Genomic DNA, 18,394 nt, shown 5'->3' with positions numbered 1-18,394 from the left:
TCACATTTTAATGGTACTTTGGACTTTTTAATTGTACTTTAGAAGTCAAGTTAATCTTTTCTGGTTTCTGAGCTTTGTGACATACATTCAAAGGGCATGCTCTACAAAAATATTTTTAAAAATTCTCCCATATTTTCTTCTAGTGCTTTTATGATTTTTTTACAGTTAAATTTTTTGACATGTCTGGGATTTATTTTCATATGAGAAGTGAACTATGGATCCTACTTTATTTTCATTTACTTGGTTGTCTAGTTATCTTAATACCACTTATAGAATAAACCAATTTCTCCCAAATGATTTCATATGCCATCTTCATCATACTCTAAATTTCCTTATGTATTTTGATGTATTTCTGGTCTTTAAATTCTATTCAATTGATTTATTTATTCATGTACCATTAACATATTGCTTTAATTAGTGATGCTTAATAAAACAGGTACTTTTAGTTAGCTGCAAGGGCTAGCCTTCCCATATAACTTTTATTATTTATTTTTATACATTTTTCTGGATTTGCTGTCTTGTTTATGGTTTATGTAGGAAATTCAGAGTAAGCCTGCCCATTGAAAAATAATCTTATTGATGTTTTGTTGTTGTTCACCTTTGGGATTCACCTGATGATATTTTTAATGGGATTTTTATATGTGATTATTCATTGGGTTTTTGGGGGAATTAATGTTCAGATTAATCTTTATCTTTGGTTCTCATATAATATTGTTATGCATATCTCTTATGCTATAGGATGGAGGTAGAAATCTCCATTTGCATAGTGCTTTATACACTAGGGACCTTGTGTTTGTGTAGAGCTCTGGCATGTGTAGAATGCTTATGTATAAGATATTTCATTTAATCCTCATACTAAACATTAGTGGTAAGTGTTATCTCTGTTTTCAAGATGAAAGACTTGAGCCTTGAAAAGTTTAACAAGTTTGCCTAAATGAATGCCACTAGTTGGTGGCATAGTTTGGTACCTGCACCCCAGTCAAATCTGAGCTTGTTTCCAAGTGCCATCACTTTTGGTGGTGTTTTTGACTGTGAATGAGCTCTGCACTTTTAGTCTTGACCTCTGGAGAAGGTGGCAGGAACAGACAAATAAATAATAAAGACAGAGGCAGCACTGTGGGGGGTTTGACTTTATTTGAAATTCTTGGTAGACTGTTCATTTGGTTGACTCCTCCCAAGTTGATTCATGATGCTGGGTGAATATTCTGTGCACTGACCTCCGTACCACACACTTTGGAAGGGTCCAAGGAAGGCAGTCTATGCCCCCAAGGGGCTCACAGGCTGTCAGTTCAAGTGGGAGGGCCTTCAATCTTTGCTCTGGCCAGGAAAAGACTGACCATTGGTCTCCAAAGCTGCTGGATAGCATTGCCAGATCACACCTAAACAACTCTGACTGCAGTTTCACACAGGTGGTGATCCAAAATTTGTAAAAAAGGGAAAGTGATGTGTGAAGATGGGGCCGAGATGAGAGGAAATGGATTCAAGCCTCGTTGGAAAAGCCAGGTTAGTTTGTCACTTTAATTTGAGCATAGACAATGGGGTCAAAGTCTGCAGAACGGTTCTCAGCCAAGTGATTGCTCTTATCTTCTGAGAGTTTGAAAGTCATGCTGGCATGGGTAAGTGATTCTCCTGGGATGGATGAAAGCTGCAGAGGGAGAAAAAGGAGGAAGGAGTGAGTTCAGTTTAGAGCAAAAAGGTTGCTCTTTAGAAGCAACCTGAGCACTTTGGTCAAAGAATCACTTGCCCAGTGTCTGGAAATCAATCTCACCATTCTAGTAGATAATTCAGAGTATAGAGGGGAATTCCAATGATGGTAGCCCTTCAGTGTCGCCAAAACAGTGTGGTCATCTTACCTTGGCCGGAGGATCTGAGTGAGGATCCGGGACCCGGGGCTTGGAGTGACCTGCCATGGTGCCAGAAAGAAGAGGGACCCATCTCAGCAATGGGCCTGGGGAAATGGGAAACCTCTCCCTCCGATCTTGGGTGAAGGGTGGGGTGGGGAGGGGGTGTTGGCAGGTGGGTGGGGGCAGGGCAGAAGAAAAATGAAGGGATTTGAGTCTTCAGTCTGCAGACAGGGTGGGCTAAGCAGGTTTTATCACACTGCACCCTCCCCTACCTCCTCCCGTTACTCACTCATAGCTAATTCTAGTATCAATGGCAGACAGAGAAGGGCTGTCCTATCACTTGGAGACCACTTACATTTTCTGCAGCTCTTTATGATGAGGAAGATAAAGGCTATCAGCAGCAGTGTCAGTAGAACCCCAGCAAAAAAGGCAAGGATTAAATAGTTTTTGCTGTTTTGGCAGAGAAAGGCAGAGGATGAACTGTTGGGATTTTGAAGGTCTTTCCTAAAGAGTGAAACCTTTCCTGCCTATGGATGGACTCCTGAAATTGTTTTCACACTGACTAATGAATTTTCACCCAGTGGTTTTCAGCTTTTGCTTTTGAGTTTCACATCCATTTGAGGCCTCAGAGAAAGCTGAGGCCTCTTCTTCTCCCCCTCCCTCAACCCACACAATGTTCATAATTCCCCACCCAGCAAATTTTACCTATAAGCTTAGGGGATCCATCGATCTCTTGAAGCTTAGGGGATGCCAAATTAAGAGCCATACTCCTGAGATCACAAACTGATTTTTTCTTTTACTGTTTCTAGTCCTTTCTCCCCAGTCTCCCTGCCCAAGTCCCTAAGCCAAGGATGTCAACATAACATCAAATCCTATGTGGTACAAGATGAAACAGATGGGAGAATGCTCATTTACTTGTGGTGGTTAGAGAGACACGGTGCAGGGCTAGTTGTTGGGGCTGCTGTGGAGAAAGGGCCGTGTTTTTCTACAAGAAAACATAAAAGGAATTAGTGTATTAGTGTATCTGTCACTTTTCATGATATTCTTCCAGCTTAAATGTCCCCACGTGCCCCATTCTACCCAATCAGCCAGTGGAAATTAAGGATGGGCCTGCAACTCTTGCAAAAATGTGAGAATGTTGTTTTTTAGATTCCAAGTACTTTTAAATGAAAATTAGAACTGGAACTTAAAAATCAGCTACATAAATGAAATACAAGCCTAGTGTCCCTTTGATTAAAAAAAAAAAAAATCTCATGTGTTGCCCTCCTCAAAGAGTTTAATAGGAACCCCTGAAGAGATGTGCTCCTTCTGACCTAAGGAAAGCATCTCCCAGCTAGGGAGAAACAACAAATGCTTGCCAAAGTCCTTGGGGAATTTGACCTTGAAACCGTTGCCCTTTTTTGTTTGCTCTTTTTGCAGAGCAGCTATTAACAGTGCATAGCCAAAAACAGCCACAGTGGTTTTCTCAATGCCTACACCACAAATAGGGGAGAATGACCCACCTAGTTTGATATTAAGCAGAGACACTCTACTCAGATTTGAAGGGCCAGGTAGGTCTCTGTGATTTCCCCTTTTACCCCTCCTGGCATTAGATTCTGTATCCTGGTAAAATTGGATTCTTCTAACTTCAGAAATGCACTAGCTAGTGCCTTTCCATTACAGCCCTTCAGCACAATTTCTAGTTATTTTAACTCAGAAGTGAGGCAGGTAATTATTCCTGTCATAAACTCACCAGTGTAGGGTTTAGATGTGGAGCTAATTCCTCCCATGCTGTCATCCCCTGAAAATAAAACAAGGTATCTCTTAGAAAGCTTGGAGAGGAGAGCCAGCTGAAGGGCCAGCTCTGAGACTGTGATTGTCATATAAGAGTAGTAACAATGAGAGGCAATCTGTGGGTGTTCTACTGCCATCAGTGGTCACAGACCACTCATCAGAGGTCAACAACTCTGGTGTTGTTTCTGCAGCTCAGCAGCCAGCCTTCAGGTTTGCAGGTTCAGAAATTTGATCTTATCAGGGCACCAAGAATTGACTGATTTCTCCAGAACTGATTCCCACCAACCAACTCACAGGAGACTGATGTATAAACTGAAATAACATAAGGTACATGTTGGTGCAATCAGCGAATTTTGCCTATCAGGGGAATATATAAGAATGCCAACGAAAATCATAATTTCGCTTGATAAGCACTGAACTGAAGTAAGTATGAGAGAAGATGAATGGATGATTTTTATACTGACTGCCAACTGGGTCTGATGTATCAGTCTTACTCCTCCCTGGCATTGCTACATAAACTTTGACAAACTTGCTCTTGGAGACCCTTACTCTAGACCTCATTAGACACTTCTAATCTGCTCACATATTATCTTCTCAAGTCTGCCAATAGTCTTGTTTAGGCTTTATATCAAAATGTATAAAGCATCTAAAGGCAGAAAAGTGAAATCACCCAAACTCCTACTACTCATTAATATTTTTAGTGTCTTTCCTTTTAGTCAGACTTCCATGCATTTTTTAAAAAGCTAGTTGAGATATTTCTTTTTATAAGAGGTTATATCTTCCTTTTATATTTAGCATTTTGCCATACACATTCTTCTATGTTACTAAAAACTTTTTATAACATTTTTAGTGGTGATGGGTCTTTCTGCTCTAGCTATGTACTATAACTTGCTTAACGAATTCTCCACTTGATAGAATTGTTTCCATTTTTATTTGAATCAATTACAATGAAACAGATATTTTTATGCATAAAACATTGTATGCCTCCCTGATTTTTTTTTTTTAGGGGGCCAAAATGTTACTTCATATTTAGGCAAACTCATGGGAAAATGTTTTGGCTTTGTTATTTCTTCTATATTTAAGGTCATTTCTTTAAACAAATGTCATCAATTATTTATTGTTGTATTGTTCAGTTCTCATAAGTTAACTTCCAAGTCCTTGGACCTGTGGGAGGGTTGGGAGGACACCTCATCTCCCTGTACCTGTTACAATAGCAGCAACAGCAACATTACCAAGTACCTTACAATTCACCAAACATTTTTAGATCATGCAATGTCAGATAAGAAAGGGGCCAACGGGAAAATATGGTGAGGAGTCTGAGCCATGAGAATAGGAAGCTCACAGTCTTCAGCAGAATCGGCAGTGGTAATTATTCTGACACATTTTGCTCCTTTTCTAACTTGTACATCAATGGTGCTCTTTGCAGACCATCATAATATATTGACATAATATTCTTTAAATATTGACATAATATTTTTAAAATATTGAAATATACGTTGGTGCTAAACAGAATATGAGCTTACACTAGGCTTCGCCACTGGAGAGGTGGAAGAAGATAGGATCATAGGTTTCTGTAAAATCCTGAAATTCACTGCAGCAGTTCTGAATTTACAAAAATGTCACCATAGCCATTGTGAAAACGTTAGGCCACTTCACCCGAACTTTCACATAAATGGACAAAATCATCACACACAGGGAAATAGTTACTCACAAATCCAGGCCAAGAAAAGCAGGAAATACATTTCCCTTTAAGCACAACCTAAACATTTGGCAGAAGCATAAATTAAAAGAGAAGCGGTGCTATATATACTTTTTCACGTTTCATCCAGCATTGGAGAATCTTACTGACTGCTGTAAAATCCATCAACTAAATAGAACCATTCAAATACAACCCTTCCCGCACCAAATAAAACAAGTGACAGAAGCCACTAACAATTAGACGACACTTTCTTTTGGTAAGTGATTATTTAATCTAGATTAAGAGCATGTGGTAAATGCATTTACCTTTCAAGAAAAAGTCCGGTCATACGACGCAATCGTCTAAGATTGAGCATTTCACTTGCTTCCGTTACCTCTCCTATGTTTCAGAAATGACGAAATAAAGATTACTGCCCCTGCCACTTCCAGCATCACATTGTATGTCGCAAAGATCCTGTCTAAACTCAAGGGTAGGCTTCCTCTTTGAGGTCAACATTATGATTTTTTCATCTTTCTTTTGTAACTTTGTGTCTGACACATGAATGCCAGAATGTAAGGAGGTAAGACAGGTTTCTTGCTAATTAAATATTTACTAAGTATTTACTTTAACCACTGTGTCAGATTTACTGTGGAGATCGCATCACTATGACATTATTATTGCCATCAAAAACCTTATAATCTCATCTATTCTAACCAGGGAGATGAGGCTGATAACGAAAAACGAAGAGCAAACAGTGTTAAGAGTTAAGTACTAGCTGTGCAGACTTCAAATGTGTTAAGAGTATGAGATCCCTTCAAAGGGAAGGCGAATCATTTCTTTATAAATTTTTCTGTAAAATAATATTAATAAATATACTAATTAAGTAAATGCTGTAGGCTATACAGTGAGCTGGTGTTATAGGTTTTTTTTTTCTTTTTTTCTTTTTGAGATGGAATTTCATGCGTGTTGCCCAGGCTGGAGTGCAGTGGTGCAACCTCAGCTCACTGCAACCTCCACCTCCTGGGCTCAAGCAATTCTCCTGCCTCAGCCTCCCAAGATTACAGGCATGTGCCACCATGCCCGGCTAATTTTGCATTTTTAGTAGAGATGGGTTTCACCATGTTGGTCAGGCTGGTCTTGAACTCCTGACCTCAGGTGATCTGCCTGCCTCAGTCTCCCAAAGTGCTGGGATAACAGATGTGAGCCACCGTGCCTGACCAGGTTATATGGGTTTAATAACTGACCAGGTTATTATAGGTTTTTTGGAGAGCAAGGCAGAAAAGTTCCTTGCCTCATGGACTCTACCACCTAATTGAGAAGAGAAATGAAAAACAAGGAAATGATAAGTCAATGACACATTGTATTAGGGCCATGAGGGAAAGAAACAGAGTGCTAGCTAGAGAGAATACACTGGGAGAACATCTTTAGAGAAGATGGAGGACTGGGGAAGGCTTCTCTAAGGAGTGGACATTTCCACTTAGAGAACTTGAGGATGAGCAGGAGCTAGCCAGGCACAGAGTCTGAGGAAGAGGTTTTCAGGTGGAGAGAAGAGTAACTCACAGCTGGCAGAGCTGGAAAAATCAGGCAAGGATGTGTGCAGGTAAACCTGGAGCACAGATAGGCTTTGGATGGATGGAGGAAGAAAGGGCTGTGGGAGAGGTGTCCTAGGCCCAGGGTTGGTTGCTGAAATTCAAGTGATGTATTTCTAGGATATTAGCACAGTTCAAGAGTGGAACATTTTGACTGGGTGTGGTGGTTGACGCCTGTAATCCAGCACTTTGGGAGGCTGAGGCAGGGGGATCCTTTGAGCCCAGGAGTTTGAGGCTGCAGTGAGTCACGATCATGCCGTTGCACTTCAGCCTGGGTGACAGGGTGCTTAAATAAATAAATAAATAAATAGGGAGGGGCATTTGGAGAGGGTGGGAGATGAAAAATAGTTGACATAGATGGATTTTAGCCAGATGGTGGGGAGCTTTAAATCCAAGCAAGATATATTTAAAATATTTTTAAAATAAACACTAAATCTTTTTGATTGAGATATAACATGGTAAACATAACCTTTATGACAGATTGTACCATATCATATAAGATAAATTTTGGGTAGAGACAAAGAAACTAGAGGGTATGGGGATATTCTGGGTATTGTGTAGTGAGGGTGTGGGCTGAACCACAGGGATCATAAAATTGGAGGACATATAACTTGGGACCTGGATATGGGGAATAAAACAGTAGGATGAGTCAATGATTACTTCAAGTTTTCGAATCCCAGTTGCTGAGATAATTCATTTCTTCATTCACTTACTCCAAAACATTTATTGAACATTTACTATGTGCTATGTCCCATTCTAAGCTTTGAGGATATTATGACGAGCATGAGGGCCTGCCTTCATGGAACTTTCACGCTAGTAAAGGAGGCCCTTACCACACAAAGAAATGGCAAATTGTGATTGTTAAGTGTGCTGTGAAGGATCAGGACCCTGTGCCATGGATGCCTACAACAGAGGGGAAGAGGACCAGGGAAGCCTTCCTAGAGCCAAAAAATAAAACGACCCAACATTTAAACTGAGATCAGAAATGTGAGTTGGAGTTCCACTAGACCAAGAGGAAGGGAAAGTTTGGAGGGAATAGAACATTTAAAAACCCTGTGCCAGAAGGAGGGTAGGAAGTTGAAGGGGAAAAAAAAAAAAAAAAAGACTAGTTTGACAAAAACTGAAAGAGGAAGTATGTGAAGTGGCACTGGGGTGTGAGCAGGGGGTGGAGCATGATGAGGATGAGGTTAAATAGGCAGGAAGGGGCCAGTCCCTCACAACTTTTGTCTTTAAGAGAAGTGGGTTTATCTGTACTAAACATATTTAAACAAGGGTGACACGATCAGGCCTGCATTATGGAACAATCACTAAAACTGGAGCAAACAGATTGGAAGTTAGCCAGAATAGATACAAATAGACCGGTTGAGAGATTACTGCAGTGATCCAGTTGAGGAGGGTAATAGTAACGTGGACTAGGATGGTAGCAGTAGAGAGATGAAGAGATATATATGGATTTGAGAGATATTTAGGAAAGTGGCAGCAAAAACAATGGGGGATAAAAGATCAGATAATGATCAAAGATACCACCAAAGGGCAAGAAGGAGGAAGAGGAGCCAGAGAAGGAAACAGCTGTAGTTCAAGACTTAGAGGGAGGATTAACTAATTAATCAGACATTTACTTAGCACCTACCCAAACACCCTGCCGAGCTCTGGAGGTTCAATAATGAGTAAGACATAGTTCTTGACTTGCGGGATCTGTCTCTTGTAGAGAGAGAGATATGTTCATTCATCTACAAAAGCATGCTCCAGACTGGCCAGTCACAAAAATAAGCATAATGAAATATTGTAGATGTGAGACATCTGTACAGGATAGAGTGAGATGCAATGAACAAAGGGGTCGGGCTACACGATAAGGAGGGAGGATAGGTGTCAAGAAAAGCCTCATAGAGGAGATAATGTTTGAGTTGCACCTTGAAAGATGAATAATTTTCTAGGCAGACTGAGGAAGGAAGTGTATTCCAGGTAGAGGGACAGGGTAAACAAGAGCATGCTTTGGCACAATGCTTGAGTTTGGGGAAATGCAAGTATCTCAGCATAGGTGGTGCTATGGGGAATGAGGATAGGATAAGGGTGGGGGATGGAAGGGGAAAGGCTGGAGAGGATAGATAAAACCAGGTAATGGCAGGCCCTAAACATACTTTACCCTTATAGGCAATGGAACGACTGCTGAAGAGGAGTAACACAAGCACATTTGGGTTAAGGCAACAGAGTGTAGAGGGGACCAGTGAGGTGCCAAACAGTGGGTGAAGAATCCTTTGGTGTTGTAGAGTTCCAAGTGAGAAATTAGGATGATCTGAATAGAGGCAATGGCCATGGGGAAGAGGTAGAGTAGATAGGTGATGAGTCTAGTCATTTATTAGGTGTGAGAGGAAAGTAAGAGAGAGAGGGGAGGTGGTAATAACTACGTTTCCTGCGTTGTATCCATCAACTAACTTTGAGAATATAAAAGAAGGGGTTATAGGATTGAGAAAAAATAATGAGTTTAATTTTGGACACATTGGATTTGGGGTGCCAGTGGAACCTTCAGGTAAAGATGTTGAGAGAGCAGTTGGATGCACAGATCTGGGGCTCACAAAAGAGATCTAGAATTGTGTGGTAGACAGTACTAGTTCTCACCAACAACCAGTTCTCCTCTCTTTCTTGTGTGGAACCTCCCTTGTCATGCGACAAGTTCTGGCCAATGGGCAGTGAATGAAGTGATGCACGTCCCATTTAGTCAAAACATTTAATTGCTGATGCAAGACCTCCTCTGACCCTCTCCCACAACAATGGAGATTTTATGATGGGAAGGTGAAGGTGAGAGTTCTAACCCTGGATCCTTGAGTCAGCATATGGAGGACAGTTTCTTTGGGGAGTCACTTGGACCTTCAATAGATTCTATATGAGCAAAAAGTAAACTTTTCCATATTAATCTACTGAGATTTTGGGTCGACCTTTTCTTTCTTTCTTTCTTTCTTTTTTTTTTTTTAAGGCAGGTCTTACTATGTTGCCCAAGCTGGTCTTGAACTCCCAAGCTCAAGCTATCCTCTCACTTCAGCCTCCCTAATAGCTGGGATCATTGCATCTGACACGTGCAATGTCACACACCTATGATCCCAGCTATTATCTCATCTCACTTAACCTAATCTATTTTTCCAAATATAATTTGAGATATAGACTAGGAAGTCACCAGCATGTATATGATAGTAGAAGCCATGGGAATGGATAAGGTAATCCACATACAATATGTATTATAGAATGAGAATAAAATTCCTAGGATAGAACTCTGAGGAGCACCAAGATTTAAAAGGGAGGCAGAAAAAGTAGAGTCAGTTAAGGAAATTGAGAAGAAACAGTGACAGCAGAAATGGCATAAACGTATGTGATTAGGAGCCAGAGGAGGAAAGAAAGGAAGGAAAAGCTGTGGCCAACTGTGCCAAATGCAGCTGAAAGAGAGGCCAAGTAACATGAGGACTGGAAAGAGTTGACTGGATTTGGCAATTAAGAGATCATAATCTCTTTTGCTTAAGTAGCTTGGGGTGTGGTAGTAGTAGGAAATTTACCTTCAATGGGGCTGATCAGGAATGGAAATTCCCAGGCATATAGCAGATTAGGTATGTAAAGAAATCCTCTTGTTAAAAAACATAACACTTGTTGGATAAAATATTTTAAACACCATAATTTAAAAGCGCATGGCTAAAGTAGATGTGGGAAATCCTCAAAGAAATAAGAAAGTTGATTGAGACCTGAAATGGGTGTTTGCTCTGGGTTTGGCTACCAGTTTTTGGTGATCTGAAGGTTGGGTTTAAAGGCCATCTATGCAAGGTTAGGAAACCAAGTCTAGAACCTGCACAAAGGTGGCGATTTGGATTATACTCTCTGAAAAGGGACCCCTGGTGGGTGACCAGGAAAAAAAAAAATCCACGCCACAGATGGAGATGGTAGAGCTCTTTGCTGCATTAGTTTTCTATTGCTGCCTAACATATTATCACACATTTAGAGGCTTAAAACAATACACATTTATCTTTTAGTTTCTTTCTTTATCTTTATCTTTTTTTTTTTTTTTTTGAGACGGAGTCTTGCTCTGTCGCCCAGGCTGGAGTGCAGCGGCGCGATCTCGGCTCACTGCAACCCCGCCTCCCGGGTTCACGCCATTCTCCTGCCTCAGCCTCCCAAGTAGCTGGGACTACAGGCGCCTGCCACCACGCCCGGCTAATTTTTTGTAGTTTGAGTACAGACGGGGTTTCACCATGTTAGCCAGGATGGTCTCAATCTCCTGACCTCGTGATCCATCCGCCTCAGCCTCCCAAAGTGCTAGGATTACAGGCGTGAGCCACCGCGCCCAGCTATCTTATAGTTTCTATGGGTTAAAAGCCTGGACATGTTTTATCAAGGTTCTCTGCTTCAGGGTCTCACCAGGCTGTAATCCAGGTATTGGCTGGGGTTGTGTTCTTATCAGAGGCTTCACTAGGAGAAGATATACTTCCAAATTCCGTCTGGTTGTTGGTTGAACTCATTTCCTTGTGACTTATATGACGGAGGGCCCTGGCTTCTTACTGGTTGTCAGCTGGAGTCTGTTTGCAGGTCCTAGAGGCTGTTTACAGTTCCCTGCTTTGTGGTTCTCTCCACAGGCAGTTCACAAGATGGCAGTTTGAATGCCACGGAAGAGTCTCTCCAGCCTGTTAAGACAAAGTTGTATATAACATAATGTCATAATGGGAGTGACAGCCTGTCACCTTCGCCATGTTCTATTGATTGGATGCAAGTCACAGATTCAACCCACATTCAGGGGAGGGAGGATTATACTTGGGGTAACACAAGGGAGCAGAGATCATGGGGCATTGTAGAATTCTGCCTGTCACACATGTTTATCACAAGCTTCGCTCTGGATAGAAGGGGACAAAAAGAAAAACAAAACAAAATACCTTTTTCTTGGACATTCCTAACCACAAACCTAACTTTAGGAGGTTTTAGGCCAGACTTTGTACTCTCTGTGGACCTCAAAATTCCAAGTTTAAATTGGTTGTTTAAGTTGGACCCTGGGAGAAGAAAATGCAAGTTATCTGTAGAAGAATGCCTCTTCGACCAGGTGTCAAAGACTTCCACAGACACATTTCCAATAAATATGAGCTAACAACAAGACAAATCACAAAAACACGAAAAGTAATCAAGCCATCATGAAAGAGACAGCAGAAATAACAAACCACAAAGGTTAGAGACAGAGACCTGCAAAGGCTGTAGGTATAAGAATGATCAGATCTAAAATACAAGTATGCTCAATATTTTTAAGTAAATAAAGTGGATATTGAAAGTGTAATGAAGGAACAAAAAAGTACTAAAATAATCAGGCAAATTTGAAAACAAATAAGTAGAATGTAAAGATGTTAAACCTATCATTGAAATTAGAAATTGCTGTGTTTGGATGTGTCCCCTTCAAAATTCATGTTGAAACTTAATCAGCATTATGATGGTATTGAGAGGGGAAGCCTTTTGGTAGATGATTAAGTCATGAGGACCATGCCCTCTGAATGGATTTAGCATCCTTACAAAAGGGCTCAAGGTTGAAAAGAGCCCTCTCTTGCCCTTCTGTCCCTACTGCAATGTGAGGACACAGTATGCCTTCCCACCAGAAGGTATAGAAGCAAGGTAGCATCTCAGAAGCAGAGAGCAGTCCTCACCAGACACCAATCTGGCTGCCACCTTGATCTTGGACTTTCCAGCCCCCAGAATTGTGAAAAATTAATTGTATTTTCTTTATAAATTATCCAGTCTCAGGTATTCTGTCATAGAAGCACAAATGGACTAAGACAGAAATTCAATACTGGGGACAAATAACAAGTTTAAAACATTTGAAGAAAAAAATAGTGGACTAGAAATATAACACAGAGAGACAACAAGATAAAACATAAAAGAGAGATTAAAATATTAAAATTTCTAGAGTGATCATTATAATAGAAATAGAGTAACTCAAACTGTTAGAGAAAAAACAATTGGAATTAGTCAATCCAAAACAATGAATAGCAAAAACCAGAATAGGCCACAAAACAGAAAATATAAAATATATTAGTGGGAATGAATCAGAATAGAACAGTAATTGCTAATTACAATAAATGAAAATGGACTATACTTTTTAGTTAAAAGTCAAAGACTACCAGATTGAATAAAAAATCTGCTATATGCTATTTGAAAAGATGTATCTAGGACTTAAAGAGCCATAAAAGTTGAAAGAAGAAGGATGAAAAGTTACACCAGGAAAAATGTTAACAAGATAGCTGGTATATTCATATCAGGCAAAATATGGCTTAATGTAGACACTATTAGTTAAAAAAAGAGATCATCATTACATACTGATAAAAGCTTAACTCAGTGAGAAGAAATAACAATTCTAAGCTTATTTGCATCTAGTTACCTAAACTACAAATTTATAAAGTAAAATCGACAGAACTATTAAAAAAGCCCCAAAACAAACAAAAAAAACGAACTTAACAGATCCACTGCCAAATTAGAAAATTTAGTTTACATTTCTCGGTATTTGGTAGATTAAGCAGACAAAATGTTGTAAGTATATAAATTTGTGTAATACAGTCAGTAAGATTAATCTAATAAACATATATAAAACCCTGCATATGTTATCTGGAGAGTACAGACTTTTTTCAAGAACACCTACACATTAAAAATTGAACACATTGGAAGCCAGGGGTAGGTAAACTTTCTCTGTGAAGGGCAGATAGTAAATATTTTGGGCTTTGTGGAGCATGTGGTCTCTGTTGCTAGTACTCAGCTCTGCCAACATGGTAGCGAAGAAGCCACAGACAATATGTAAATGAATGAGTGTAGCTATGTTCTAGACTCCTTAGACTACTTTGATAGCTTCCTAGATGCTCCCACCACCTACTCTTACTGTTTTCTACAGTCTTACAGGGGTCAAACCGTTGTAAAAAGAAAACACAACAAAACATAAAGATGATTATGTAGCACAGACTGTATGTGGCCCTCAGAGTCTGAACTATTACAATCTGGCCCTAAAGAAGAAAAGTTTGCTGGTAACTCTTTTAATACATTATCTATACTGACCTTGCATAAAGTCTCTTAAAAAAAGAACTGCCTTTCCATTCTTTTAAAAAAACATAGAATTCTCTAATATGGTCAAAAAGGCCATAAACGTGCGTAATCTGGATGATCTACTTCTCCAGCATTATCTCCTGCACCCTCCCTTTCCCTCTCTGTGCTCCAGTCATTCATTTCTAGGGTTGTTTTTCAAGGTGCCATGTTCTTTTCTATTTCAGGGGCTTTGCACAAGGTATTAATATTCCCTCTGTTTGATGATCTCTCTTTTCTACAGATGCCAATTTAAATATTACTTGCTCCAGAAGGCCTTTCATAATCTCCTACGCTAGATTAAGTTTACTCACATATGCCCCATCACCCTACAGTTTTAACAATTGTAACCCTTATACTATTCAATGTCTAGATTGCTAGACTGTAAGGTCTGTGGAGATGACATATTGTCTTACCTTGATTTCTAGCAGTAAGCATGATACATGGTATTTTTTTAAATAAATGGTTGTTGAATGAGCTTCCTGTTCCTCCACTGAAAAACGTCATTCTTTCAAGGCCCATCTTTACCTTTCTAGTTTCAATGGAAGATGTTTACCTTCTGTTAATTCCTGTCATCTGAATATTATTCTTCCACTTAGGGATTTTACTATGTTTATCTTCCTTCACCATTTTCTTTTCATCCTCTTCTTCCATTGACTTTTTCTTCATTCAAGCCTCTTGTCTTAAAACAACATTCCCCTGAGCCAATCTTTGGTTCCCTCTAGTTACTGGGGTGAGACATGTTCTGGAAATTATTCCATTTACGTCAATTTCTTCATTGCCATTCAATCCTTTTAACCCCATGTAATCTTTTTCTGTCCCTACCATTCAGCCAAACTACTGTAAGGGCATCAAAGACCTCTAAGCTCTTAGCTCTAATTGGCACTTTCAGTCCTTCTCTTAATCTTTCTCCCTAAAAAGTTGGTTACTATTGACTCTTCTATAGATGAAAACTTCCACTCTCTCAATTTTATGACATTACTCCCCCCTGGTTTTCGTCCAATGACTGCCATTTCCACTTTTGCAGAATTCTTTTTTATCTGCCATGCCTCAAACATTGATGTGCTTTCATGGCTGTATACTTAGCCCTATTCTTTCCTTTCCTGAAGCACAGTTTCCCCTGTATTACAAATCAGTGAATAGTGCCTCCCTTTTCTACTCTCTCAAGCAAGAATCCTGAGTCAACCTGATTCTTTCTTTCTTCCGTAGTCTCTACAGTCAGGTCCTACAAATGTTACCTTTAATATTTCTCATCAATTCTTTCCATCTGTACTGCCAAGGCCTTTGGTTAAGGCCTTCAATGTCGGTTAGCCAGAATGATTCAACAGCCTAACTAGTCTTGCCTCTCCAAACCATCCTCTGTTGCTAGTGATTTTTCTGAAACAAAAATCTAGTCATCATTCCTATTGCCTGAAACTTTTGGGGGGCTGCCCTCTGTCATAATAAAATCCAACTTCTAAGCACAGCATTTAAGAACACTAATATAGGTCAGGTGCTGTGGCTCATGCCTGTAATTCCCGCACTTTGGGAGGCCGAAGCCGGCAGACTGCTTGGGCCTAGGAGTTTGAGACAAGCCTGCGCAACATGGTGAGACCCTGTCTCTACCAAAAATGCGACAAAAATTAGATGGGCGTGGTAGTGCATGCCTGTAGTCCCAGCTACTCAGGAGGCTAAGGTGGGAGGATCACTTGAGCCCAGGAGGCGGAGACTGCAGTGAGCTGAGATTGCACCACTGCACACTCTGGCCTGGGTGACAGGGCCAGACTGTCTCAAAACAAAAACAAAAATGAAAACATAAAAACCCCCAAAACCCATTAATATAAATTAAATATTTGTATTTCACTCAAACTTGAGAGTTTTTAAAATGTCACACTCTGCTACATCTTTACAATCACAAATGCTGTTCCATCTTCCTGGACTCTATCTAATCCTTGAGACACCCTCTCGGCTAACTTCCAAATGGCAGCTCAGACACCATTTGTTTTCCGACCTGTCACCTTTCCTCTCTCTCCATGTTTTACTTGATCTCCTGAGGCTGAAATTTTTAAGCATTATTCATTCAGGTTAACAATTATTGATAGGATAGTTAGTGTGGTGGTTTGTAATGTCAGCTTGGTCAGGCAGAACTACATTTTCCAGAATTATCTTCCTTCAATGTTCTGTAAGCCACAAGTCTTGAGCAAAATTTGGAGGGTGAAATGTGAAGCAGCAGCTGTTTTATAGCTAGCTGAACAACTTCCCATCCTTTCCCTGGATCACTCGTTTCTCTAACCAGGTTTCTCTACACCACGTGTTTGTGTTGGATATGGGGTTACACAGAACAACCACATTATCAAGGCCAGAGATGATACAAACTGACGTGGGTTTGTCTGTGCTTGTTATTTCCACTTGTTCTCACTGCCTCCCATTTTACATCCATCTTCCCTTAACCGACTGTCGTGTGGACTTCAAGCTCCAGCATCAGAAAGAACACTAACAGCTTTACAGATTGTTTAGCTCCCACAACAGGGTAGTCAAATTCCTTATATATAAATATATATTCTGCTTCTCTGACTGAACCTTGACCTGGATGATGTATATGAGGGAAACATGAGGCTGGTGAGACTACCTAAAATGATGCTTGCCACACTCTCAGAGCGCTCTGTGCTCAAGTTTGTATCATCACATATTCTTACTATCTTCCTAGTAGATATTTAACTCCGAGGTGAGGACTTTTATCTCTGTATGATCACTGCATTATGTTGCTTAGCACAAACTAGGTGTTTTATAATTTTTTGTTTAATCAGTTTGAAATACCTGTTGATCCAATCAAATTATCTTTAAGTAACAAAGATATCAATCTGATTTCAATATTAGATTAGTACATTAGCTATCAATATTGGCTCAAATGATTATTACATAAAATCTTAGGAAGTCAATGAAAATACCAATTACCCGTGATAAATATTTTCAAATATTTCCTATTATGTAATTTGTCCATTTGAATACAAATAAATCCTTGTACAAGTATGGGAGAATCGAATGCAGATAAACCTATGAAGGGAAGAATTTTCTAATTTATCTACTGGATTTTTCTTCAATTAAAAAAGAAATTGTAAAATACACTTAAAATTTACCATCTTAATCATTTTTAAGTGTACCGTTTAAGAACAGTATTAAATACATCCTTTTTTTTTTTTTTTTTTGAGACGGAGTCTCGCTGTGTCTCCCAGGCTGGAGTGCAGTGGCGTGATCTCGGCTCACTGCAAGCTCCGCCTCCCGGGTTCACGCCATTCTCCCGCCTCAGCCTCCCAAGTAGCTGGGACTACAGGCGCCCGCCACCACGCCCGGATAGTTTTTTGTATTTTTAGTAGAGACGGGGTTTCACCATGTTAGCCAGGATAGTCTCGATCTCCTGACCTCGTGATCCACCCGCCTCGGCCTCCCAAAGTGCTGGGATTACAGGCTTGAGCCACCGCGCCCGGCTAAATACATCCTTAATGTGCCACCATCACCACTATCCAGCACCATAACTCATCTTGTAAAACTGCGTGATGTCCTCAAGGTTCATTCATGCTGCAGCCAGTGTCAGAATTTTCTTCCTTGAAGTGGAGTAATACTCCATTGCATGGATATACCACATCTTGCTTATCCATTCATCTACTGATGGACACTTGGGCGGCTTCCATGTTTTAGCTATTGTGAATAACGCTGCTATCACCATGGTGTACAAGTATCTCTTCAAGACCCTGCTTTTAATTTTTTTGAGTATATATGTAGATGTGGGATTGCTGGGTCATGGTATTTCCATTTTAATTTTATGAGGAATCACCACACTTTTCCATAGTGGCTACACGTACCATTTCATATTTCTACAAACAGTGCACAAGCGTTCCAACTTCTCCATATCCTTGCCAACACTTGTTATTTTCTATGTTCCTGTTAGGTGTCTGCTGGATTTTTTTTTTTTTTTTTCTAGATGGAGTCTCGCTCTGTTGTCCAGGCTGGAGTGCAGTGGTGTGATCTCGGCTGACTACAACCTTTGCCTCCTGGGTTCAAACAATTCTTCTGCCTCAGCCTCCTGAGTAGCTGGGATTACAGGCGCCTGCCACCATGCCTGGCTAATCTTTTGTATTTTTAGTAGAGATAGGGTTTCACTGTGTTGGCCAGGCTGGTTTCAAACTCCTGACCTCAAGTGATCCACCTGTCTCGACCTCCCAAAGTGCAGGGATTACAGGTGTGAGCCACTGCACCTGGCCTACTGGGTTCTGAAGAGTGACTTTATGACACACTGAGTCCATAATATTTTCTACAGGCATACTACTAAAATAGTAATGTCAACTATATGAATTAATATATATAATATTCCATTTAGTTATTTTAAGAGTACTAGAATAGCTTTACACATCTCATAACCTATCAGTCAGAAATAGTTCATCACTGAATGGTCTCAT

General features: G+C 40.1%; 1 protein-coding gene across 2 annotated transcripts in view; it reads right to left on the bottom strand.

Annotated features, from left to right (window-relative positions):
* Positions 1-1,115: 1,115 nt before the first annotated feature.
* Positions 1,116-18,394, bottom strand: part of C1H1orf162 (chromosome 1 C1orf162 homolog) — a 256,729-nt gene continuing 239,450 nt past the window's right edge. Inside the window, exons 2-7 of one of the 2 annotated variants that reach the window (XM_050747064.1) lie at positions 5,622-5,669; positions 3,577-3,624; positions 2,760-2,829; positions 2,200-2,294; positions 1,854-1,903; positions 1,116-1,645 (exon numbers count right to left, since the gene is read on the bottom strand). In XM_050747064.1, coding sequence (XP_050603021.1) covers positions 1,505-1,645; positions 1,854-1,903; positions 2,200-2,294; positions 2,760-2,829; positions 3,577-3,613 — 393 coding nt within the window. In that variant the 5' untranslated portion in view covers positions 3,614-3,624; positions 5,622-5,669 and the 3' untranslated portion in view covers positions 1,116-1,504. Of the gene's footprint in view, positions 1,646-1,853; positions 1,979-2,199; positions 2,295-2,759; positions 2,830-3,576; positions 3,625-5,621; positions 5,670-18,394 lie in introns of those variants that run through there. The other variant, XM_050747074.1, reaches the window with a different exon arrangement.

The sequence above is a fragment of the Macaca thibetana genome, chromosome 1 (genome assembly GCF_024542745.1).
Source record: "Macaca thibetana thibetana isolate TM-01 chromosome 1, ASM2454274v1, whole genome shotgun sequence".
In the NCBI taxonomy this organism is placed as follows: Eukaryota; Metazoa; Chordata; class Mammalia; order Primates; family Cercopithecidae; genus Macaca; species Macaca thibetana.
Note: the sequence above shows the minus strand (reverse complement) of the source record. Positions and strands in the feature narration are given on the sequence as shown.